The following is a 24,966-nucleotide window of genomic DNA, read 5'->3' as shown; positions in this document are numbered from 1 at the left end:
AATAAGGTAAAAAGGGAAGGGGAAAATTGACCCTCTGTTCCAAAGATACATGTCACGTAGAGTTGCCTCGCAAACATTGTGGCATCATTGATGTCGAAATTTTCAGCAAAGATGCCAATTCTTATTTGGTGCACACTTGCAAAATTTCAAGATAATTGGAATTAATTGGAATTAATATTTCTAAAATTCGTTTTCTGTTTTTCGGTGGGGGGCTCTTTGCACCCCCTAAGATGCTCAAAGGGTTGTAAGTCGTTATTTACAGCTAATCCAACCCAGAAATTTGTTATCTTTTCAGAAAAGCAATGTAAAAAGACTAATATGGTAAAAAAGAATAAAAAAATGAAGAGAAGGAGATATCAACGGTATCCACTTATGGGTGGAAGGAATCCTTGTTGGCGAACGATATTCGATCAAAAATGTGCCGAGTTCATCACAATGCTTTATTCTGAACAGATGTCTAATATGGTTGACTTCAATGATTCAATCGCCTTGATCTCCCAAGTTTCTCAATGAAGATTGGATGAATAGAAACCATGCTTTTGTGGATCGTGCGTAAGTAAGATTATGTTATAATATTGTCCATGTCCCATGATCAGGGGGTGGTACAGCCACAGGGAACTAACCCTAATTTTAAGAAACATTTAGGCACAATCACTACCTCAAAATCTGGAAAAGTTGAAAATATGAAAATCAAAAAATATATTTCCTTTGATTTTTTTTGGGAAGTTTTTTCGGTAAGAAAACTAAACAGGCATAAAACGTTCATTCCAAAATGATGAATCATCAATTTTTCCAATTATAAAAAAAACAAAGTCGTAAACCTAAACCGAAGATAAGAGCTCTTTGATTATTTTGGGGGTGGGCGTGACACTTCAAAATGGTAGTCTTGTTGCACGAAAACAATGATTTTCGAATTTCGTCATTGACATTGGAATCTTTGCAGGAATTCGAACGTTTGAGTATTCGAACAAACGGAGATTCGAACGTTTAAACAATTTCGAATGTTTCAAAGATTCCAAAATGTTGAGCTTGCTAATGTCGGTCAGCTCTCAGCCCAGCACACGAACGCAACTTCGAATGGGCAACATTTTTCTTGACAAAGAATACATATTATACAACAACAATGGATGCAGAAGCGGATTTTGAAATTGATACAAATCTGTTTGGTCGAAGCCTTCCATTTGATATGATACGAAAGACAACATCCCCTCCGTTACCGAGTAATCGAAACCAACCAAACGAACATCGAGGAAAATTCCAAGCTGATTTTCAAAGGATGTCAAGTAAGATTTTTCTTTTTTATTACGAGATACAGCATTTCACGTTTGAACCTACGACCGACGACGTATTAAAAAAGCTTCGTTTTTTGACCTAGAGCTTTTTGTGTTAGTAATTTCTTTGAGGGCAATTTGGGAAAAATTGCCCGAGGATTATTTTGACGTTTTTCTTGATTGCCGGAATGAAGTGACGGGCAACTTTTCTAAAAACTCAGGCAAATAAGCAGTCGGGTTAGACATACTTCCGGGCTGATCACATTTTGTCTGGACTCGCACTGTTTTGTTTTCGGAATAGAAAATGTCGAACTTGTGAGATTTATACAAAACATATTCCTTATGTCTCATGTTTTCAGATGCAGCTGCTCTTCCTAAATCAAATGGTCCTCTCGTCAACGCACCTGCCAACCCACCAAGAAACAGCACGTCGACGATACAACCAAAACCAATTATTGTCGAGGATTCGAAAATTTCTCCTAAATGTGCTCGCTGTCGGAATCACGGTGAAGTAACATCAATAAAGGGTCACAAGAATAATTGTCCTTGGCGTCTCTGCCGTTGCAAGAAATGTTTAGCTGTTTTAAACAGACAACGCGTAATGGCAAAACAAATCAAGACACGCAGAAGAGCAGCCAAGCTTAAAGCTAAATTTCTGCTCAACCCAGGTAATTCATTTTGCTATTTTTTGATATTTTGTAGAAAGTCTGATTAGATCTTCAAAGGATTTATCTGGATTGGAATACCACAGGAGTAATCATTCTAGGGAACAATATCAATTATGTTGCGCGTAGATTATTTTTTTGGGGACTTTTTTTAGATCTGAGATGTTTGTCAGTGATTTCTCAGGAGATGCTCAGGATATTTTAATTTTTTTTGAGGCCAAAGATTTTATACATTTTTTCGGAAATTCTTGGAATATTTTGGAGGTTTCAGGGATTTACTTTTTTTTTTTGAAAGAGTGTTGGTTTACATTTTAGAAGAATCAAAAGCAAAGGGTTAAAGCTTGAAACTCTCTAAAACAAAACACAAAATTGTCAGAGTGGTAAAGTTCAAAGTAGTAGTATCTCACGTTTATCGCTTCGTAATTTTGAAATTAGCCGTAGATACTATACTGGGTCTGTAGCGAGATTCAGGAGATTATGTATCTGGAATTCTCTACGGCTTCGGCTCTACTGCTAAAGTTTTTTTTTTTTTTTTTTTTTACTTTTTTTTTTTTACAGGAGAAATATTTTTTAATAGTAATTAAATATTAAATTAAAACGTTACAATATATAAATTGCTTAAAATACGTAGAGCTAGGAAATTCAAAGTTAAATAAAAAATTGAAATCACGACACAAACAAAACTGAAAACTGAATCGAAAAGTACGGCTAAAGTGGCGAGGGAAATGGCGAGTAAGGCAAGTAATGGCGGGTGAAAGCAAGTTCGATATTTGACGATACATAATCTCGCTTGTGTAGAGACAAAACCTGCTATGACGTCACACACGTTTACGTGACTTACGCTCTTGTCACACCACATGTTCGAAAAGTTATTACATTTCGAATGTTGCAAAATTCGAACGACCTTCGAGAATTTTTTTCGGAAAGTGCAGACGGTTGTTTTCTTTTGGTGGGTGTGGTCCGGTGTTTGCTCCAAAACTGAATGTTATAAAATTTTGAAAAAATAAACTAAACTAAGTTTTTCTTGCTTGTTGAGTGAGTATGTATTTGATCCCCAAATGTTTTAGGTATCTAAATATTTTTGTAGTTTCGAAGAGAAAGGTTTTATTATTGCGGGCAAGAATTTTTTATTCTGATTTTCACACTTTGTATATATTTAAAATTCTTTGACAGGGCTAGGAGTCCACAAAGGAAGGGGGAGGAAAATGTACATAAGGAGTAGTCTTTAAGTGTCCAGATATTCTTGGGATTTTTCCAAAGACTTAATTTTAGTGTTTGAAATTTTATCAAGATTTTCTTTTCGGAATTTTTAAATTTTGTTTGGGATATTGGAATGCTATCTTCGAGAAAGTCAGGGAAGAAATATGCTCGATTTTTGGGGAATTTAATATTGGATATTTTAATTTTTGGGCTTGTTCTGGGCTCTTCTTGAAGTTTATATGGATTTCTTTGGTATGTAAAGGTTTATTTCAGGGCGTTCAGGGTGACAAAATGGTAGCAACAAAGGCTAATAAAAGTCAAGGCTACTTTACAATTAAAAAAAGCCAATCTTATGTTGGCAGCTCATCGTCGCTGCTACTGAGGCTAGATATTGACAGCTTTTGGTTGGCAAAGTTTTTGTTTGTTTTTATCAAACGAAGGTTATCTGTTCTGGGACTTCCTCTCACACGCCAAATGAAATCTCCATCACATTCGGAGTTCCATTTCTTAGCTTTTTTGCACATATTTTTGATTTTTCTCCTTTCATTTATGGTGAAATCATCGGTGATAATATCCAAACCACTCCAACTTTATTGTCGATATCTTTGAGCAGATCTACAATTTCCTTTTTATCCTCTTCTTGATCGTTTTCTTTAGTTTCTTCAATTTGTTCAGGGAGTCCATGTATTATGATGTTTCTTTTCCTTGATTCGATATCTTGTTTTTCTCTCCTCTCCTCTTCTTTTTGTTCCGCAACAACAGATTGAAAAATTTCCTTGTGTGCTTTGGTTATACCAGCGTAGGTTTTACTGGATGACTCTTTCATAAAATCTTTTGTCTGTTGTATCTCTTCTTTTTCCTTGTTTTAGGTTCTAAGCCGTTCATCTTTTCTGTTAGGATTTTGTCGATGTCGTTGTTGATTGAGTTTTTTGATTTCGTCGCCTTTCTTAGCAATCTCCTTTTGCATGATGATATGGTACGTGTTTTCTCCGATTTTAAGGATCTCGTTATTCGCACACATATTGAATATTATAATTAGTGTTAGCGAAGATTTGCTAATTTTTCATTGTCTTTGAAGAAATTGCACATTGTTGAGCACGTTTAATTTTTTTTGCAGTATTTAGGAGCATGAGTCTGGTAATGTCACCCAAATAGGTGAAAAAATTTGGAAAAAATAAAGTTTTGAATTTCACTTTTATTCCTGGATAATTCTTTTATTAATGACTTCAATTATCAGAAAACATAAGTATCAGGGCTTAATCAAACTGGCTTGGTCCATAAATTTAACCTAGAGTAGTTATAATCAGACAAATTTGGCAAAAAACTCTTTGTAGTTTACACTTTATTTGAGATAAAATATGCATTATCTAATACTTGTCTTAGATTTCAGTTCATGGCTAATATATTAAGCTGCATTGAAAAGCAATTTTTACCCTCCAGTATGGCATATTTTTCAAATTCTGACACTTTTTTCAAAATTAAATCTAAAATACTAAAAAATATTCCCATAAAGTTTGACTTCATGAAAAGAAAACTGGCTATGGTCAGGTAATTTCATTCTAGATTTGAAGGACTCATCACAAGGCTTCCAAAAAACCAAAAGTTTGCTATATTTCAGTTAGCCAATAAAAATTAGAAAATGAAACTTTGTTGGTTGCGGACATAACTTTTTGTTAAATTTGATTTAAAATCAGCAATAAACATTAAATTGAGTTATTATTTGGCTTTTAATACTTTGCTGTACTTGAACCAAAACTTAATCATTGAAATTTGTTGTCTTGAAAGGTCTTTGTAACTATGATTTCCTGAAAATTGAAGATTTATTTGTAAAAGAGAATCCAATCATACATCATTTTTTGTTAAAATCTAATCTTAAAAGTTAAGATTTGAGCTTGACATCAACTGTTGTACATTTTCATAATCATTAAATATGATTTTTCCTTGAGAGTCACTAAACTTTTTCAATAGAAAGGGTTAAATGTATAATAATGCTGTGTTGCGGACATAACTTTTTCTTCTTAGGGTAGAACCATAGAACATTATACATCATTAATTAAAGATTTTGGAGTGTCTTTTTCTATTGCCAAAATTTAAGGAATATTATAGAGACTAAATCAATATAAAACCAAAAGATTTGGTTTGGTTTGTTTTCAGTTTTATTACATGTTTTTCTTTGAAAAGAATAAAAGAAGACTTATCAATGATATTAGAACTTTCTCATATTTCTAATAGAAGAACGACCCTCTAGAGGACACAAAAAATTAAAAAAACAAGGAAATGCATGGTTTTTACAAATGTAACTATTTAGTATTGTCCAAGTGTTAGCATAACTGCTTAAGGGGGTCAAAAATCTGATAAAATACTTTAATAGTTATGTCCGCAACATACAACTTGCTACAGAACATGACTCTGTTTTGAACTATTGGAGCAATTCTAACCAGTCTGTAAGTGAATGTGTAGTAGATTATGTTGTGTGAACACTACACAATGAATTTAATATGCAAATTAATGCATGATTTATCCTTTATTCAAGCTCGCAGGCTCAGAACCATCATTTTCAAAGAAACAAAAAGGTTATTTTTCTGTTAAAATTTTAATTCTGGACCTCAACTTGGCATCAGAGTATTTGTTTTCTATTTCTAATAGCCTAAGCATTACTTCCATATAATAAAACATCATGCCAGCTTGCAAATACACTTTATCAGCAACATTTTAGATGAAATAGTTATGTCCGCAACATGAAATACATATGATATGAGGTGAAAAAACTGAAATCTTGCCAATGGAAAATTATCAGACTTTTTTCTGGTTTTAACCAACTTATAATGACCTCAAATGCAATAATTTGTCAAAGAAACCTAAAAATGGTGTTTGGGGGCTGAGAAAACTTCATGATTTGTTGCGGACATAACTTTTTGTTGCGGACATAACTAATTTTTGGAGAAACTATTTTCTTTCACCGTCTCCCAACAAATAGCCTTTGGGACTTCAAATTTGTATAAAATGACCCCAAATATGACCCTTGATATAGAAAAATGATTCAGTTGAGTAAGAATAACTCCTTTGAAAATTTAAAGGATAAAATAATGTGCGGACATAACTCAAAATTGTGAACGGAAATCGTACCCTGTTCACTTCAAAATGGAATATTTTTCAATGAAGGACAACTGGTATTTTAGTGTTACTTGGTTTGGTTCTCTAATGGATGGGAAGGGTTAAAAATCAAATAACTATAGATATTAACACTTCCACTTCTCTAGCAAATCAATTGTGTGCGGACATAACTTCGTGAACGGAAAAAGTTATGTCCGCAACTTTTTGCATTTATTCTGTGAAAAACTTTATTTTGAAAAATCTTTTTGTAGATTTTGTTTTTCATATCCCTTGGCTGTAAAAAAAGAAAAATTAAGTATGATCAGACATGATTGGCCTAGATTATTAAATAATGAACTTAGACAATTTGCTAAAAACCTCATTTTCCGTTCACATTCTGATGTAAAAAGCTGTCCTGAAAAAATTGTGTACTTTGTAAAGTGAAAAAAATGACTGTTTAAGCTTGCCAGTATCAAGACTGATAAAAAACATCAGCTGGTATCATTATTGCATGCACCTAGATTTTTCACTGGAGCCTTAAAGTTGAAAAGTTAACAAAACCGAAAATGGGTGACATTAGCAGACTCATGCTCTTAGGTAGAAGATTGCTAAGAAAAACAGCTAGAATCAAGGTTCTCTGGCATGCGTTTAAAATGGATCTCTATTGTTGTAGTTTTGAAAAAAGCTGCATAATTAGTTTTGTGGTTTGGTGCAACGAAATTCTTTTGTTTTTAGGCCTAATTATACGAAAATGATGGGTACACCAGACTTAAATTCGCAGAAATTTTTTCGAAATAAATTACATCAATTTTTAGGCTACAAATTGGTGTGAGATCTGGTGAAATTATTTACTGAATACTAAAAGGGCTTCATCGTGACAATTCCGTGCACTTACTAAAATTTCATTAAAATACGACCAATCTTGCCGTCCACAACCCCAACCTTACCGGTTAGTTTGTCCACCCTACGATTTCATTCCTCTTCGTTCATTACAAAGATTAACAACTTGTGGATTTAAAACACCCCTTTGTAACAGCCTACTGTAAAGTTTGGCAAAAATTTCGTCCCCGGTGGAAAAAAACCCTGACTTTGATTTCGTCCCCATTCGAAATTCCATGTTTAAAAATTACACTCCAAAACCATCCCACTGGGTTTTTTAACCTTCGAATAATAGAATCTCTATTGGGATTTGAAAAACGTTCCACCAGGGCTGTGAGACGGGGGTGTTTTAAAGAACGATAAAGTACGCAATCGTGTCACTAATGCAGGGATTGTCAGTCGAACCCACTGTAATAGTTCAAAGAAAAATCGACCGAAATGAAAAGCATCAGCCCACAAAAACAGCAATTTATATTTTGTTTTAAGAATTAATTTATTTCGTGATTTTTTATTTTATGACTTAAATTAACCTCAAATATTTCCGTTCCAGTTTTTTCAGTGAAGCTAAACGAGAAAGCGATGGCTACAGCTCTCCATCCCGCAGAAACAACAACTGATCAAAGACCTACAATCCCTCTCTCAAGCCAACTTCTAACAAACGGCAGCAAACGTCCCTCGTTACCTCTCAAATATACTTTCATTGACACACAAAACAAACGTTCAACAGTTGATGATTTATCTCCCAAATATTCCACACCCGTAATGGCTTCAACACCGTCATCCAGCATGGAAACAACACCAAACCCTAACACATTTTTATCTCCTAAAACTCAAACTTATTTCACACCTGTGGCCACTTTACCTTCCACCAACAAAGTCACACCTTTGAAGAATGTGGAAAATCTGGCACCATCATCTTCACTCAATAACAATCAGTATCAGAAAGCCAACGATGTACCATCAAATAAGATGCCACATTTATCACCTCCAAAATACATCTCTCCAGAAGACTTGCAAAAAGCGTTACCATCAACCGCTCATTTTGTACTCAAACAAAACCACTTTGACCAGTACCCTCCTCAACACAAAGATCGTGTGATACCTTCTCCAACTTTTAACAACAATGCGCATGCGTCAACATATTTTCCTGCCAAAGATAACCTTTACTCGACGCATCAAACACAACGCCAAAACATTAACGCCCATTATCGGGCGCCCTATCACCGCAGGAATGATGAGAGCAGTAACCATCAGCAACAGACCACATCACTTCTCTCCTCGCATAACCATCAAACTACGGTTCCTTACGATTCTAATTATGATCGTCTTATGGTATGTCTACGTTTTATTTTTTGCCATTTCTCTGAAAACCTAATATCTAACGTTTTATCAGACGTGCAGTATGATATCACGACTGCGTTGGAATGTCTCTTAAAGTATGAAGGCATACGACAACATAACGTTCAATTACGTCATGCCATCACATCCACTCAACCACTATCACATTACCAACAACTAAACCATCAATATAGGCCAGCAAATGTTCAGCAGCAAACAGTTAACAATCAACACCCTCCTCCGCTATTACGTCAACCGCCCTATCCATTACGTCATAATACATCAAGTCCTCCACCCTCACTGACGCCCTATCAGAATTTTCAACGACAATCTCAAACGCCCTGCACATATACGCAACCAGCAGTTAACGCCATCTCACAGCCCTCTCAAACAACGTACTTAAACGAAGAGCACTACAGTGAAACTTCCAGTGATTACACTTGTTCCTCTTACGAACCGCCCTCGAACGCCCTTGACCCTGGACATGGACCTACCCGTTATACAAACACCCTTCCAGGTGCAGGGCAGGAATTAAACTCCCTGGAACCATCGCAAGTTGGGCATTCGTATTATTGATCAAAACAGCATTTGGTTCCTTCGCTCGATCTTTATTGTTCGTTATGTTCCTTGCTAAACACCACTTTGGCTTAATATTATTTTATTGGTTGATGCGATGAAATACTTCTTATTTTCATGACCAAAAATTGTTCCCTTTGCTTTGGATTTGTGGATTATGCCTGGAACGTTCTGATATCGTCTTATAAAATTCAACAAAAAAGGTATTTATTTAAGTCTGGAGTAGGGTCTGGGGGAAATGGATCGAGTCGCGAGTCCTTTGGTTTTTATTTTTCGCCTCGTATTATTTCACTTTCCACAGATTCCTTAAAAGTATTTTGCATTTGTTATTATTTATCAATTTTTTGATATTATTTATCAATTTTTTGATATTATTTATTGAGTTCATTCACTGTCATGGATTCAAGCATCATTCATTCATTCATTTTTTATACTCATTCGTTCATTGTTTTTGTTTTGAACAAAAGCCCAGGCACTGGATTTTTTAACAACACATTTATTGGGTATTGATCTTAAAATATATACATGAATTTTATGGTGAAATTTTAGAAAATTTAATCCACAGTCCATCACTTCTTAAACTTTTTCTCACACTAAAATCTCAGCCTCATAATTTTATTTTAGCGTCTGAACATTATATTCTATCTATGTTATTATTTGTTATCTTTTAGATTATTATTGGATCTTGGAATTTCTAGAACAATTTATTTTATCTTTCCACGGTATACTTAGCTTCGAGTCGCATAGATTGTTGACACACAGCGTTGTTTCTAACGTCGAATGAAAGATTTAATTTAAACTTCTTTTTGCATTTTTGAAAAATAATTAATTTCAATGTAACCTCATCGCGGCAATCTCTACAGAAATATCTTGATTGGAAATTCTTTATGTCTTACCAGGTTCAATGAAGACCGATGACATTTCCAGAAATATTTTTAAACAATTTAGCATATAAGCTACAAGCCTTGCCCTTCGATGAAAGCTTTTCTCAAAGAGATGAATCTCCCTCTCTTCACATGCTGGAGGATTTAAGATAGAAGAACTATTGATTAAACTTTAGTAACGATTTCTATTGGAAAGATTTATAATGAATTAGTAATTACGAGATTTTGATTCCAATTTTCATTTTTGATTTTCAATACTTTTTTACTATTTCCGAATATTTTCCAATGATTTTTTGTAAGACATTTGATGTAGTGTAACATACGCGTATTGCTATAACATTTAATTCCTCTGCATATTGCAGGTATGTCAAATTGGATGTTCAATTGATTTTTTGAGTTTTTTTTCCCAAACGGCGCATGCTTTGACCGGGGCTGGCAAAGAAAAGGGAAACTTCTTCGACCTCTTATCACGACTTTTGAAGATTTAAATACCGAATCGAATAGTATCGATCTACCCAGGACATTTCGATTTTTCACCCCCTGGAATCGTGTTTTGCTTCTGGACAAGCATAAAATCGACCCCTTGGTAACCAAAATTCACCCTGAATGACATGGTAGATTTCTAGATTTTTTTCGATACCCTTGGACAATACACTTTTTTTTATAAGAACCAGTAAAATTTTTCTGAGACTCAGCTGTTCTTATTTGTTGGTACTTTGAGCCTCAAATTGTTCTTATTCTGTTCTTACTATGGGGTGTAATTTAGGTATTTTAGGAGTTATACCCAATTTTTACTAATGGAACCCCTAAATTGCTTGAAATTGAGTAATTTCAGGCTCAGCATTGTTCCTAAATTGTTCCTATTTTTTAGTGTATATCTTCCTCCCCTATGAATAGATTTTTTTTTGGAACAGCCCACTTTTTTATCTCTTAAATAAATTTTCACCGTTGACGTCAAGAACTGTAGACTGTGGGGTTCCTGAACTTCGCCGCAGGGGTCGTCGTAATTTTCCAAATTTCTCAACTTAATAAACATTCTGAAAGAATTTGTTTTACTTCCCTTGGGCCTAATGGGTGGTGATAATTAACTTTACTTTGCTATTATTTTCACTAAAAAAACCGAAATTAAATGCCTTTATGATTTTTTTTTATGTGAGAGAATACCACGGACCAAGTTTTCTTTTTGGTCGAAATCTAATTTGATTTTCCATTCGAAAAAAATGTTTCCCTTTTTTTATCAATTTTTTTTCAATAATATGAAAATCGAGTTTGTTTTTCTATGATTCTATAATTTTTATTTCCTTTCCATCAATTCTGTTATTTCAGCTATATACGTCCATCCTTTTTTTCTGTCTACCCAGTTCCTTTTTGGATTGAGAAGTTTCCTGGAGACTTCGCCCGCATATTCGATTCTGTGATTATTGCTGCGTAGAAGAATGAGATTTTGTTATTGATGATCATTTTTCGTTGCAACTGACAATTTGATGTCCGGAAAGTTTAACATTTGATCAGGTATGTTTTTATTACAGTTGACCCTCTTTTATTGGAAATCTTTTTTGATCGAATAACAAGAGTTTCGAATTACAAAAGAATTACATTCTATTTTGTAGGGGGCTAAGATTTTGTTCGAATTATAAAAAAATTCGTAAAATTGAAGTTTGAATTATCGAGAGTCCATAGTTTTATATTTCTCAATGTGCTCGTGTCTTCATAACTAGTGACTAAATAGGAGAACCAGTCTGTTTGCATTAACGAGAGGTAGTAATAATCGAACACTCTCTCAATAGACATTTCCGATAGTCCGATTTATGAAGAGTTGACTTACTCTTTCAAGATTATTCATAATGTTAAAAGCCGTAATGTCGGGTCTGGGGTGTTTGTTCCTGCCTTGACCGGTAGTCAAAAAATCAATTAAAAAGAGCTTTACAAGAATAATTTTATAAAAACAAGGAGGCTAATATCGCTCAAAATTAGAAAAGTTTAATATCGAATGCTTCGGAATTTCAAGCGGTTTAAGAGTTAAAACAGTAAATATTGAGTGTAAAGCTAGTCTAGCAAGCTAGACGACTAATTCAGACGTAGTAAAATAAAGCAAAAAGTAATGGAGGGAACAATTTTAGTTTATTGAAACTAAATCCCGTAACAATAATCGTAACACGCATTATAAATGACTTCAGTCTAGTATAAAGCCTGACTTAAAGGGGACGTCAATTTTTGCCATACATTTTTTGTTACATTTAGAAAATTTAGAACAAGACGATCAAAACGAGCTATATATTATTATTATTACGTTTTTTTCTCAATGCGTAATAATAGACGTTTGAAAATGTCCCTTCTTTTTAAATCTGTGACGTAACAAAAGTGCTTCTCCACTTTTTTTTCATCGTAGGTATCTATTCTAAAAAAATGGTAAAAATGATATTCCAAAGCTGACGTCCCCTTTAAATACATCAATTTCGGTCAAAAAATAAGAACAGGATAAGAAGATTACGAGTCTTAAAATGTTAAATTGATAAGTACAATTAACTTAAAACCAAAGTTGATATTAAAAAAATCATTTTTAGCTGGTTAGATTTTCTGGTCTGTAAAGATTTGAGAAAGTGGCTCTATTTCCTAATTTTCCAAGATCGGGAGAGAGAGCTGACAAACTCTATTTAGTAAATCAAAATGAATACTAGGAACTTTTGGAACCCCAACGCTATTTTTTAAGAACAAATCTCAAATCTAGATTTCTGTCCTTCTAAAGATATTTTCATAGTATTATCTCTAATGCTACCGATTGCTTTTGAAAATGATATGCACTTGCAAATAAAATTTGCTAAAGTCACATTATTAGCAATTCTAGTCTATAGCGGGTCAGTTTCGATTTCCTTTTTGGAACCTGTTTAATATAATCTATGGCCCTCGCTGTATCTAAATTTCAATTTATTTTTCTCTTTTTTGGTCAGCCGTGATGACCCTTTAAATCTCTTTTTTCATTTTCATAAGACGACAAAAAGTGAAGGCGTTTATTCGCCTTTTTTGGTCGGGCGTGGGCGGAATTGTGCACAGTTGATGATTGTTATCCGATCGGGTTAAGTTTGGTTTTCCGATCTGTGTATTTGCTCTCCAGCTTTTTTCGGGCAGCGTTCCGGTTGGGATACGCTTTCAATTTATCCAATCGGGCTAAGTTTGGTTTCCCGATATGTGTCAAAAACAATTCAATATGGCTGCCAAAGCGGTGCTTTTTCGTTCGTTCTGTGTTTATCTCTTGCCAGCTTTTATTTATACAATCATTATATCTTGTTGAAATGGCTTTTAAACTTATAACTAAGGAAGATACAACACTGGAGTTAGATTATAAGGATGTTCTTTTCTTTAAAGTATGAAGATTGTAACTTATTTGCTCAAGTTTTTTCCTGTATTGTGAGTTATTTTTTTACCTGATAGACCTCATATTTTGTAGCATGAAAACATATTTTTTCACTTTGGACTTGAATATAGAATAACCACCAACAATTACTGGAGTGTATATATACTACAGTTCACAGCTTAATTATCTGATTATTCACAAAAATAATGTTTTCTTGAACTTGGTGTTTTCCTTTTGATTTGGGTAGACATTTTATATGCTTGTTCTTCTGGACTTGGAGATAATATTAACAAAGCGTAAATAGCAATTGATCAAGTATATTAAAGTACCGCTCCTATGTGAATTTGAGAAAGACCGAAGCTCTTCATCAAATTATTGACACAAAAATGATTTTTTTCTAGACTTGTGCGTTTTTCACTGGCAGTTATGTTTTTTTTTTGGACCGACGGGAGATAATTATGATAAAGCGTAAATGGAAATTGATCAAGTATATTAAAGTACAGCTCCTATGTAAATTTGAGAAAGAACAAAGTTCTTCATCAAATTATTGACGCAAAAATGATTTTTTTCTAGACTTGCGTTTTTCACTGGCAGTTACGTTTGTTTTTTTGGACCGACTTGGAGATAATTATGATAAAGCGTAAATGGAAATTGATCAAGTATATATATTAAAGTATTGCTCCTATGTGAATTTGAAAAAGACTGAAGTTTTCATGAAACTACTGACGCAAAAATGATTTTTTTCTAGACTTGCGTTTTTCACTGGCAGTTTGTTTGTTTTTTGGACCGACTTGGAGATAATGATGATAAAGCGTAAATGGAAATTGAACAAGTATATTAAAGTACCGCTCCTATGTGAATTTGAAAAAGACCGAAGTTCTTCATCAAATTATTGACGTAAAAATGATATTTTCTAGACTTAAGTTTTCACTGCGATTTGAAAGCAGACACTTGCATTTGTTCTTTTTGACTTGGAGATAATTATGATCAAGCTTAAATGGAAATTAATCAAGTATATATATTTAAAGTGCAGCTCCTATGTAAATGACGGTGATTTGATGGCGGACACTTACACATTCTGGACTAATAATGATAAATAATAAATGTATATAAATGGGTTAAATATTTTTAATAGATAAATATTGCACTTTTAAGCATATTTAGGCTCAGATTAGGGAAAATACTGTACAATAAACAGTCTTTTTGGGACGACATCAGGTATGCTAAACATAAAACTTTAAATTTGAATAAATTTTAAATAGTATTTTGGGTGTCGGTGTAAACCTTATTTTGAATTTTTCATTGTTTATTATAAAAAACATGAAATTTTAAACTATTTCTCTGGAGTTAAGATGAATAAGAATGACACCATTTTAACTTTTACTGATTTACAGCTTCTTTGTTTTTGAAACTTTTTTGATTTTTTATCCAGCTTTAGCTTGAATATAATTATAAGTCTAAGCTTAATAAAAAATGAAAAGTGTATAACTTTTTTGTGATTTTTGATGCCTTGCATTTAACTTCCTTGCAACGATTTTTATTTTCTTGAATCTGTTGTTGATGTAGCCTTTTGTTGCTGTTCATCTGTATATCTAATTTTTATTATCTAAATATCTATCCTAACTAAGAGACGAATAATTATTCTGTCATACAGATTGTAACATGGCATATTTTCGTTAATCCATATTGTTTACAAACGTAAATTTAATGATTTTTTTACTCTCGTTTTAGTAAATCATATCAATTTTTAACAACATATCTTTCTAGTCATATTAAGCAATTTAGGCTGACCTTCCAGCGCAGCTGGTTTATTTTTATCTAAATTTTCACTCGATTCCCCATGTGAAAAACCAGTAAAAAATAAAATAGTTTTTTGTTTGTTATAAAATTTATTGTTTATTTTCAGTCTTCCTACTCAACGTCTTTTTTTTATTAGAACTTTTGAATATTAGTTTTTTTTTTTCATTTTTGATTCTCACATCCCTTATCTTTATTTCACTATCAAGCGTTAGTTGTGTACTTCTTACAATCTCGGTCAAAATATATTGAGAAATTTGGGTATTTCCTCGTTTTTAGCAATTTAAAAGTTCGGGCGAAAAAGTCGCTTTTGGGCTAATTGATAAATCTAATCGAATATTTCAATTCGGGAGGGGTTTATAGACTTCCAGGCTATATTCTAAGCCCTATTGGACCATTCTTGAACTTTTGGATCCTGAGGTGCTAAGCTAATTCTTAAGGCTAGTGTTAAAACTCTACTGCTCTCTCTAACCTAAGTTAGAGCCTTTTTAAATCGTTCGTGGCCATAAGATTTCGTGAAAATTTTCCTTTTTTTCTCAAATATTATGATTTTCATTGTAGGCCCCTCATATCATATTCTATAGACCTTAAAAAGATGTTGTGTCCAAGACTTCTAAAGATGCTTTTCTCGTTTTTTGTTTCCTATAAAAAATCTAATATTTATCTTGTTTGCTCGAAAATGGAAGATACTCGTCAGAGCCAAGATTTTTCAAAATTTACTTTTAATAAGTATATACTTTTCAATCGGTTGTAATATTGTTTGTGATACGGTTTTAATTTTATGACTAGTGTTGGATTTCATGAAAAGATAGAACTGCTGGGTATAATTATCAGCAACTGTTGAAGGCCAGAGAATCCATGATGCAAAACAATATTTAAAAAACTGAGGTAGAAATATTTGGAAGCAGGAAAATATTAATTTTTATGGACAGTTGAAACTATGTATTACATCTGTGGGTACGTACCCCTTCCAGGGACAACTTCTAATAAATGGGCTAGATAGACGATTTCTTGAGTTGATGGGCTACTTTGAATTTCTTGCTTTGAAGTTGTTCCTTACTGTTTAACGCGCATGTGTGCTTGACCTTGCTCACTTTTTTATGCCCTTTCTACACTGGGCCAAGCATTGACACACCCCCTTCTCACAGACCCACTGGGACCCCTTCCCACTGGAAAAATTGGCCAAAATATCGTCCCCGGTGGAAAAGTATCCTCCAATTTTTATCCCCGCTGAAAATAATCAAATTAAGCAATCCTCACTGCAAATAATTTACTATTTTTACCAACTCCACTGAACTTTCTGACTTGAAAACGAAAGAATTGAAATCCCCATCCATAAAAAATATGAGAACATCAATCCTCATCGAGTTTCAGTCCGTTATTTTTATCCCCACTGGCTGAAAAGTCCTACCGGGTCTGTGAGAAGGGGGTGTATTGACATAACTGAGAGATCTTAAAACAATTAACCGTTACTCTATTGCGTTACTTTCCTGTGCTCAGTTTTACCTTACGCAATCGCTGTGATATCCAACAATAATTGCCACTGTTGCCACGCTTGCCACGAGAACTTCAGCTATAGGCCCCCGTGTACTGTGGAAAGTAGTACAATACTATTATAACATTATATGATTATAATGATGTCATTCTTTACGTAGTTGGTGTAATGTAATGAACTGAAAATCTTTAATACATATCGACACTTTTTTCAAACGCACGACAGTCCACTTCAGAATGACGCGAAAAAGAACGGCAACTCCAGAACACACGTATATCGTGACTTAGCCAAAACTTTTGTTAATTTGATCGGACTTTTAAAGAAAAGACTTACACCAGATTTTCAAATCATAGCAAGGGTCTATAGTTTTGAGTTTTAAAAAATTAATGGGCCTCCGATATGTTCCTAACACTAACATTTCTTTGTTGATAGAATGACCTTTACAAAATATTTTTAGCTAAATAAGCTTTCTGAGAAATAGTTTTAAGAAATCTGTCTTGATGGCACTACTAGAAGATGACAGCCGTTTATTAGATTTTTTTGATTTTATAAAGTTGAGAAAATTTAAATCATGACTTTAACGCGAAGTAAAATATTTGTAAATTTTCGAATGACCAATTAAAATGGTTAATTTGTGTAATCTGTGTATACTTATTAAAAAGATTATAATTTCGAAATGGCGATGATAAGTAACCGAACTAAATGTATCTCTTTTCAACACAGAAGGAAAAATGGTTGCGCAGGGTAAAATGTTCCGAGTGTTTGCTTTTTATTCTTTTCACATTGAATTTCAGTTTAGTAGTTAGTAGCTAGAAACTTTAAATGTCTTATCACTTGAGTTGGTTAGTGTTTGATTTGTTCGAGGGTCACATTTAAAATATTATGATCAAGAAGGACACGTTTTTTTATAAGATCATCCATTTTGAGTTTTAAGCCTAATTATGTTCTTTAACCCTATTAGCCCCAAGCTTTTTTTATTTTTGTATCTACCACCCTCGATTATTTTTTATCTTGGAGAGCTACTCTCGGGTGCCTAATAAACGTACATGTACGTTTATGAATTTCAACAAACATATTCCTCAATTTCAAGTCCCTTCTTGTGTTTCTTAAGGCTAAATATCCTTCTTTGAATATGGAGGTTTTATCTATTTGTCAAATGAAAGCGGAATAACCATTATTTACCCCCTAACCGAACCTGAAAAGACCCTTCAATTAGGTTTTTACACCTCTATTTTCAACCCTGTATGTTTATTCGTTACTGTACGTTTATTAGGAACTCGAAAGTACAGTCATGAAATTTGGTACAGATGTTCATGAGACAAATTTCCTGGAACAAAAAAAAATTTGATGACATTCGAAAACCGATGACGTCATCCCAAAATTTCCACCTGTCGGCAAAAAGCCAAAATATATGGTTTACAAAAATGTCTATTACAATCGAACCAATAATGATATTTAGATTCTGTTTGAAGATTCTGAAAGATAAAAGGCTGCCTTTTAACATAATTGCAGGTTTTGCAGTTTCCATAAAGATTTTATCTTAAATCTATGCTGAAGATGAGTAATTTTTTTTCAAATTTGATGACGTGACGTCATAAATGATGACATCATCATTTAAAAATTTTTTTTTCTAGTTTTTCAAATTCATATTGTCAATACCTATCACGTGTCAAAATTTGAAGATGATTGAAGAAATAGTTCAGAAATTATCAGCACTTTAAAATTTTGAGTTTTAAGCGATCTTAGCTGGATTTTATGTCATGTTTCACAATAAAGTCATAAAACCTGATCTGGACAAGCTATAACCCTAAAATTTTGCACAAATACTCTTTAATAAGATTTTGTTAAAAGTCAGAAAGTTTCAAGTCGTTTAAAAAGAATTTCACCGAGAAATACGCAAAAGAACACCAGCGTGGTAGATTCTACCCCCCCCCTGGGGCTAATAGGGTTAAATGATCTTATTTTCACCACTTTGTTAAGAAATTAGGTATTTTGGAGTCCACGAATTTGGTTTGAATGAAAAATCATATTTTCTCGTTTCCAGGATGACGTTCAATCAGTTGGACACTGACGACGAAATTACCGAGAATGACCGACTTTTAACGAAGAAAACTCGCAAACAACGACAATCACCTAAATCTCAACGAGATATCGAATCTCCTAACAAAGATGCCTCAAAATGGGAACGGATTACATCAGCCATTAGAAAGAGGCTGAAAAAAGATGGCCTTAGGATGGTCTTACTTATTATCTTGAATGGATTTTACCTCTACTTTGGTGGAGTGGTATTCTATTTGCTGGAGACGAAACCAAAGTTTGTCGTGGATAAAAGGAAACACGTTGAAATGCTGTTCAACACTTTTAAGGTTAGGTTCATTACAAGTTCAATCTGACGTTGCGTCATGTGGGATACTCCAAATTGTCACAAAATACACGTTTTTTTTAGAATAAACTATATAAGAACATGAGGCTTCGATGGCCAAAATATTAGGAACAAGCTAAGAACATTTTAAGTCTTTTCAGACTCTCTAACACCAGATTACTTAGGAAAATGGACAAAAAGACTCAGAAATGGTGAAAATAAGAATATGTTAAGAACATTGTCAGGCTCAAAAATTTTGGGTGTTCACATAAATAAAAAAACGTGTACCTCGTTATCACTTTCAAAAGAGTGGCGCCCTCCCCTACCTTTGGGTAGATAGCTATCGAAAGAGGGGCCTCCGGGTCGCCTCTGACTGCGGTTGGAGACTTAATTAGTATGATAGATTGATGGGGAGCTCTACTTTACCATTCTTTTCCTTTTCGTAGAGTTTACATTTGACCGCTGACCACATGATGATGAATATCAGCAATATTTCAACACATGACGTCAATAAAATATCATCTGTTCTGCAAAATATTCATTCTGAATTTTCAGAAAGTGAAAGTGAAAGCTGGACAGTCACGAATGCTGTCTTTTTTGCATCAACTGTTGTTACTACTATAGGTAAGTTTTCGTTGCATTTACTGTTTTTCATGTTTGGTGGGGCGAGACCAGAAATAGGTTGCACGCATCCTCTCTGATATATCACAGTGAATGCGTGTAGCCTGGACCAAAAACAGAAAATTTTTAATTAGAAATGCTGTATTTTTTGTTTGGGAAAGCCAGACCATTTTTTTTTGTTTGGGAAAGCGAGACCAGCGATTTTAATTTCACTTTTGGTCTATCAAAATTTCAAAATTAATTTTCTTCGAAAATTAAAACTTACTACAATCTGTTTCACACTTACGCGAATTGGACATTCCATTTTATATCCATACAGGGGGTGGACGAACATTTCCAGAGGGTTATCCGAGAAAGATTTCCAGGTGTGTTGTTTCAATTTCCAAGGGGGTAAAAAGTTATTCTAAAATTTCCAGGGGGTAAAAGACTGATTTTAATTCGTCCACCCTTATTTAAGATATGAGAAGAATTTTTCCAAGGGAAATTTTGCAAATTTTTGCCCTTTTCTAGGGGGTATCCACACATTTTCAATAATTTTCAGGTTCGGTTTTAGGTTCGTCCACCCCCCTGTGTGGTTTTTTAATGGAACAGCCCAATGTATCGTCCGAACTGACAAAGAAACATCATATAATTTTTCCTGTGAAAATGTCAACAATGTCAAAGGAAAAATTATATGATCTTACATACTTTACTTTTTCGACAATTTCCCTGCATCCACTCTTATGCTAAAGTAAAAAAATTATGCACCGTTGGAAAGATATCTTGGGGGAGAACGATCTAAAATATTTTAGACTTAGAGGAGGTTTAAATATTCTAAGAAGTGTCAGGGTTTAAGAGATTGAAATTGTTGAAAAATTTAGTGTCCACATACATTCGAGATGACTTTAATTCTTTATTATTTAGAAGGATAAGCTTTTAAATTAGGTTGTCCATTGTATCTCTGAAATTAAAAAAAATAGCTTCCTTCATTTTTTAGCAGATTCACTACTTAACAGAATTTTTTTTTCGTTACCTAGGTTACGGTAATATGGCGCCCGTGACAACAGGAGGGCGTTGGTTTTGTGTATTTTACGCCATCGTTGGCGTCCCGTTGACTGTCATGTTACTCGCACTTGTTGGAAAGATAATTTCGAAATACATCAATCACTTGTGTAACTTCATTGTCAAAACGCTGAGGGAATATCTTTATTCCAAATATGAATATGAGCAGTAAGTTTTTCTTTTCCTATTTATAACTCCGAGGAGGGATATCCAATAGGGTATATTCCGTAGGCGAGTGCGTTTTATTTTTGCGCACGTGTTCTATGCGAAAATTAAGGTATGGTAACAGTGGTCTCTAATGTTGCACTAAAGTTGTAATCTAACAGCCAATTCAATTGACTTCAAAATGTGCCATTTTTGCCCTGATTGCCAATTATTTTGCATTCGATTGACAAAAATTTGGCAAATGTGGCAAAATTTGAGTGCCATAAATGCCAAATAAAAAAGTTGTGGTGAATCTGGCATTCTTGGCATTTTTGGAACTTACCTCCATACGTCTCCATGCAAAACACTGTTCCCACGAGACCTGTGTTCTTTTCGCTCCAATTTTGCCACTTTTGCCAAAAAATAGAAGACCTTCCAATGCTAAAGCAAAACAGTGCCGATCGGCAATTTGATTGGTTAAAAAATCGTTTGTTTCCAAACGCCGACAGAAAACTGCTGACCAAGCATCACAAAACGGAAATCATAATGGCGGCGTGGCGATGTACAAATTTGCCATAAAGCTGTGATCTTTTGACATTGAAATTGTAGATTTGGCAAAGTTGGCGAGTATGGCAAATTTGGAAGTCGATCGAATTGGCTGTAAATCTAAAGTTGCACTTTTGATTCCTGATCCGAACGCTGTTGTTGGTTGGAGCTTCTCGTTATTAGAATGGCGTATCAGGCAAAATAGCTCTTTTCATAAATTACGTCACGATCAGCGCTTACCTCTTTTTCAAAATATTGCTATGGTAATTGATTCGCAAAGGAGTTCATAAAACGTTACTCTATTTCTAGAAGTAATAACTGGAGACTCAAGGGGTTAAATAACCTATGGTTTCCACTGACCTTTATATATCCCTGGACCAAGAAATATCCGCCATCTTTGATTGGAGTTTTTTTGGAATTGGTACCAGAGAGGAATTAACGTCTAACGCCGCTACATCGTTAAAAGAATTTGAGAAAAAGTAGACCTAGCGCTCTTGATGCATTTACACCACTATCAAGTAGTGCCGCCATTAGGGTACCACTTTTCAAAAAACTCCGATCAAAGATTTTGCTTAGCTGGAATTGGGAAGCTTGGTCCAGGGTATATAAAGGTCAGTGATGGTTTCCAATTGGACTCAATAATATGGCTGTTTTTCGGCTTGAAAATTGAATAATGCTGCATTCGAAGCTATTGAACTTTTCAATCCATTCTTCTTATTCACCAGGGTTGACGAAGGAACAGAGCTTCGAGCACCAGTCTGGTTGGCTCTTCTCTTCATGCTTTTGGTGACTTCGATATTCGCACTGATGTTCATGAAGATGGAACAGTGGTCATTCTCCAAATCACTTTATTTCATCTTCATTACGTTTACCACGATTGGTTTTGGTGATATTGTACCACATAATGATAATGTAAGTTTTTTTCATTCCGATTTCCCCGATTTTTACCACCTACAACATAGATTTTTCGCTCAATTTTCTATTCTAAAACCATTTGCAAACGTGTTTTACTGCCATTGCGATTTTGCCATGTCTTTGGCATAATTGCCATATAGAATGATTTCACCGATTAAGCAGAGTTCGTTCGTACTGACAAACATTTCTAAGAGAGAAACTTTATCAAAACTATTTTTGGCAACTATGGCTTGGACAAACACTCTCACTCTTTCATAGACCTTTATTAAGTAGACTATTGTTTCAGTTTTAAATATAGTAAGAGGTAGAATAGCAAAGAGTCATATCACTATATTTCATTCAGAGTAGAAATCAATTCAGGAACTCCCAAAGCTGCACTCTTAACTACACTGCTCAGCACACTAATATTTCACCCAGAGTAGAAACTTATCCAGGAACTTTTCAAAGTTGCACTTCTAAGTGCACTGCTTAGCGCGAGGCTCAGCGCACTAGTATTTTAACCAGAGTAGAAATCAATTCAGGAACTTTTCAAAGCTGCACTCCTAGTGTACTCTCTCAGAACACTAATATTTCATCCAGAGTAGAAATCAATTCAGGAACTTTTCAAAGCTGCACTCCTAGTGTACTCTCTCAGAACACTAATATTTCATCCAGAGTAGAAATCAATTCAGAAACTGTTCAAAGTTGCACTCCTAAGTACTCTTCCAGCACAACTAATATTTCATCCATTAGTAGAAATCAATTCAGGAACTGTTCAAAGTTGCACTTAAGTACACTGCTCAGCACTACTAATATTTTGGCTGGAGTAGAAACTAATTCAAGCAGCATCAATGATTACAAACTACCAACACACCACAGTAAATGAAAAGTCTAGAAACTATAGCATTAATACAAACACCAGCAAACACTACTAAAAACATACACAAACTGAAATTCTTAATTCAGAAAAAGAATTTAAGAAAGTACCGTATTTCTTCGAATAAACGCTACTGGCGTTTATGAAATTTTTAGGATTTTAAAAGAGGCGTTTAATTCTGGGGGAGTTTAAAAGAAGGGGTGTTTATTGAATAATTTTCAACCAAGGTCACTTTGATAAAGTTAAGTGGAGATTCGAGCGGGAGGGGGGCGTTTAAAAGAAGGGGTGTTTATTCGAAGTAATACGGTACACTGTTTTTCTTTATCAGGCAATTTGGTTTAATGTCACTTTCCTTTACATTGGACTGGCTGCATTGTCCATTACCATAAACCTCTTGATTGCAAATATCACACATCAATATCGAAAACATAAACAAAAAATTAAGATTGTTCAGAAAATCGAAGAAGAACTAGAGGACTCGGACGAGGAAACTTTACCGGCAGACGAAAATGGTGACGTCACCGAAATGGCAGATTTTACTAATGGTGGTAATGGTGGCGGTAAAGTGGCGGGTGATTCCCTGCGACGTTTATCGAATACACCCGTTGATAATAATTCGAATAACAACGAAAACAATAATGATAAAAATCTTCAAAACTTTGGGGATGGACTATAAACGTTAATAGTTTTAGGCAGTCTGTGCCACTAACTCGATCGGGAAGATTCTTCCGAAATGGGAAGAACCTTCCCGAATGGGAAGAACTTACTCTAATTTTTCTCTGCCGGTTTGGGAAGATTCTTCCTCTTTGGGAAGTTGAAAATTGACTGAATCTTCGGTGAAGCTGTACGATGACCGGCGAAAGTTGAAAACTTTTGGAGGTGAAAAAGCATCAAATTTTAAGGTTTTTCACCGAAAGAAAAGTAGGCTTTACTGTAGAAAACTTGTTAGATTGTGAAAAAACTGCGTAAACTTCCCAAACGGGAAGTTCCAACCCGATCGACTTTTCCTTATTTTCCCGCTTCTTCCCGATCTGGAAGTCCGTTTTTTAACTCTTACCCGTTTAGGGTGTCAAGTTAATTTCTCATTCGGGAAGGTTCTTCCCATTTCGGAAGAATCTTCCCGATCGAGTTAGTGGCACAGACTGTTAGGTGTGTTGTATTAGTGCGATTATAATAGTATGTCTTTTTATGTCCTATTACCATGAGTTTCACCTTAGCTGGTGATTAAGATATTCACAGCGGTGAATGGTGAATTTTTTTGTCCCTCCGTCTTCGCCAGACCAAAATACAACCCCTGTAGAAGTTAACATGCATTCAGCTTTCAAAACAACACCGAGGAAAATGTAGTCACAGACAATGTAGTTTGAATCGCGGCCCTCTATAGATAAACTCCCTATACACGTTTTTTTTTTTATTAGAACACCTAAAATTTGTCTGAGCCTGGATGTGCTTATTTTTTTAGCAATTTTCAGCCTAAAATGTTCTTAAATGCGTTCTTAATTTTTCAGACTACTCTAAATCGACAATATGATACAAAATAAAGAGCACTTAAATTTGGCAAAATTTGGACAATATTTGACTCTCGACTTTTGAAGATCCACCCCTAAATTCGGTTAAAACTGCTCAAAAAGAGGAAAAAATTGTAGTTTCTTGTCATTTTTTTCCAAACTGAGGCTGGGCATGTTCTTAAGATGTTCTTAATTTTTCGACGAATTTCAGCCTATATGTTCTTATAAACTAGGTTCTAATAAAAAAAAAAACGTGTATAAGAATCTTTTCACTAGTGGATGAGCATAGAACTCTAAGGAACATGATTTGAACTATTGATGGCTAAATTTAAAGCTAAAAATAAAAATAAATTTATTCGATGATTGACAGACTTTGAGTTTTATAAGTAAGAACTTCAATGACTGGGAAGCCAGTTTTCCATA

The 24,966-nt window shown here is 34.3% G+C and overlaps 3 protein-coding genes across 5 annotated transcripts in view; all 3 read left to right on the top strand.

The window, feature by feature from the left end:
* The window catches only part of LOC136817659 (neuroblast differentiation-associated protein AHNAK-like), a 301,580-nt gene that overhangs the window by 57,182 nt on the left and 219,432 nt on the right, over nucleotides 1-24,966 (top strand).
* Nucleotides 294-24,966, top strand: LOC136817654 (potassium channel subfamily K member 16-like). Of its 3 annotated transcripts, none has more exons than XM_067073978.1 (7): nucleotides 294-552; nucleotides 11,268-11,418; nucleotides 18,595-18,916; nucleotides 19,359-19,536; nucleotides 20,550-20,742; nucleotides 21,990-22,176; nucleotides 23,364-24,966. In XM_067073978.1, exons 3-7 carry the CDS (start codon nucleotides 18,596-18,598, stop codon nucleotides 23,709-23,711), a joined length of 1,227 nt encoding a protein of 408 aa, XP_066930079.1. In that variant the 5' UTR covers nucleotides 294-552; nucleotides 11,268-11,418; nucleotide 18,595; the 3' UTR covers nucleotides 23,712-24,966. The 3 variants fall into 3 exon arrangements, with proteins under 3 accessions (XP_066930079.1, XP_066930080.1, XP_066930078.1); XM_067073979.1 differs by lacking the exon at nucleotides 294-552 and adding an exon at nucleotides 9,953-10,268; XM_067073977.1 differs by lacking the exons at nucleotides 294-552; nucleotides 11,268-11,418 and adding an exon at nucleotides 17,058-17,294.
* Nucleotides 998-9,527, top strand: LOC136817652 (uncharacterized). The gene is made up of 3 exons (XM_067073976.1): nucleotides 998-1,283; nucleotides 1,631-1,939; nucleotides 7,659-9,527. Exons 1-3 carry the CDS (start codon nucleotides 1,124-1,126, stop codon nucleotides 9,020-9,022), a joined length of 1,833 nt encoding a protein of 610 aa, XP_066930077.1. The 5' UTR covers nucleotides 998-1,123; the 3' UTR covers nucleotides 9,023-9,527.

The sequence above is a fragment of the Clytia hemisphaerica genome, unplaced genomic scaffold (assembly GCF_902728285.1).
Source record: "Clytia hemisphaerica strain Z4C2 unplaced genomic scaffold, Clytia hemisphaerica genome assembly, whole genome shotgun sequence".
NCBI lineage: Eukaryota > Metazoa > Cnidaria > Hydrozoa > Leptothecata > Clytiidae > Clytia > Clytia hemisphaerica.
Note: the sequence above shows the minus strand (reverse complement) of the source record. Positions and strands in the feature narration are given on the sequence as shown.

Excerpts from the sequence above, each read along its gene's own strand:
- LOC136817654 (XM_067073977.1), top strand. The coding sequence starts at position 17,227 with ATGGCGATGATAAGTAACCGAACTAAATGTATCTCTTTTCAACACAGA. Across the intron at positions 17,295-18,594 it reads AGGAAAAATGGTTGCGCAGG|GATGACGTTCAATCAGTTGG; the intron begins GTAAAATGTTCC and ends TCTCGTTTCCAG. Across the intron at positions 19,537-20,549 it reads AACTGTTGTTACTACTATAG|GTTACGGTAATATGGCGCCC; the intron begins GTAAGTTTTCGT and ends TTCGTTACCTAG.
- LOC136817652 (XM_067073976.1), top strand. The coding sequence starts at position 1,124 with ATGGATGCAGAAGCGGATTTTGAAATTGATACAAATCTGTTTGGTCGA. Across the intron at positions 1,284-1,630 it reads TGATTTTCAAAGGATGTCAA|ATGCAGCTGCTCTTCCTAAA; the intron begins GTAAGATTTTTC and ends TCATGTTTTCAG. Across the intron at positions 1,940-7,658 it reads TAAATTTCTGCTCAACCCAG|TTTTTTCAGTGAAGCTAAAC; the intron begins GTAATTCATTTT and ends TTTCCGTTCCAG.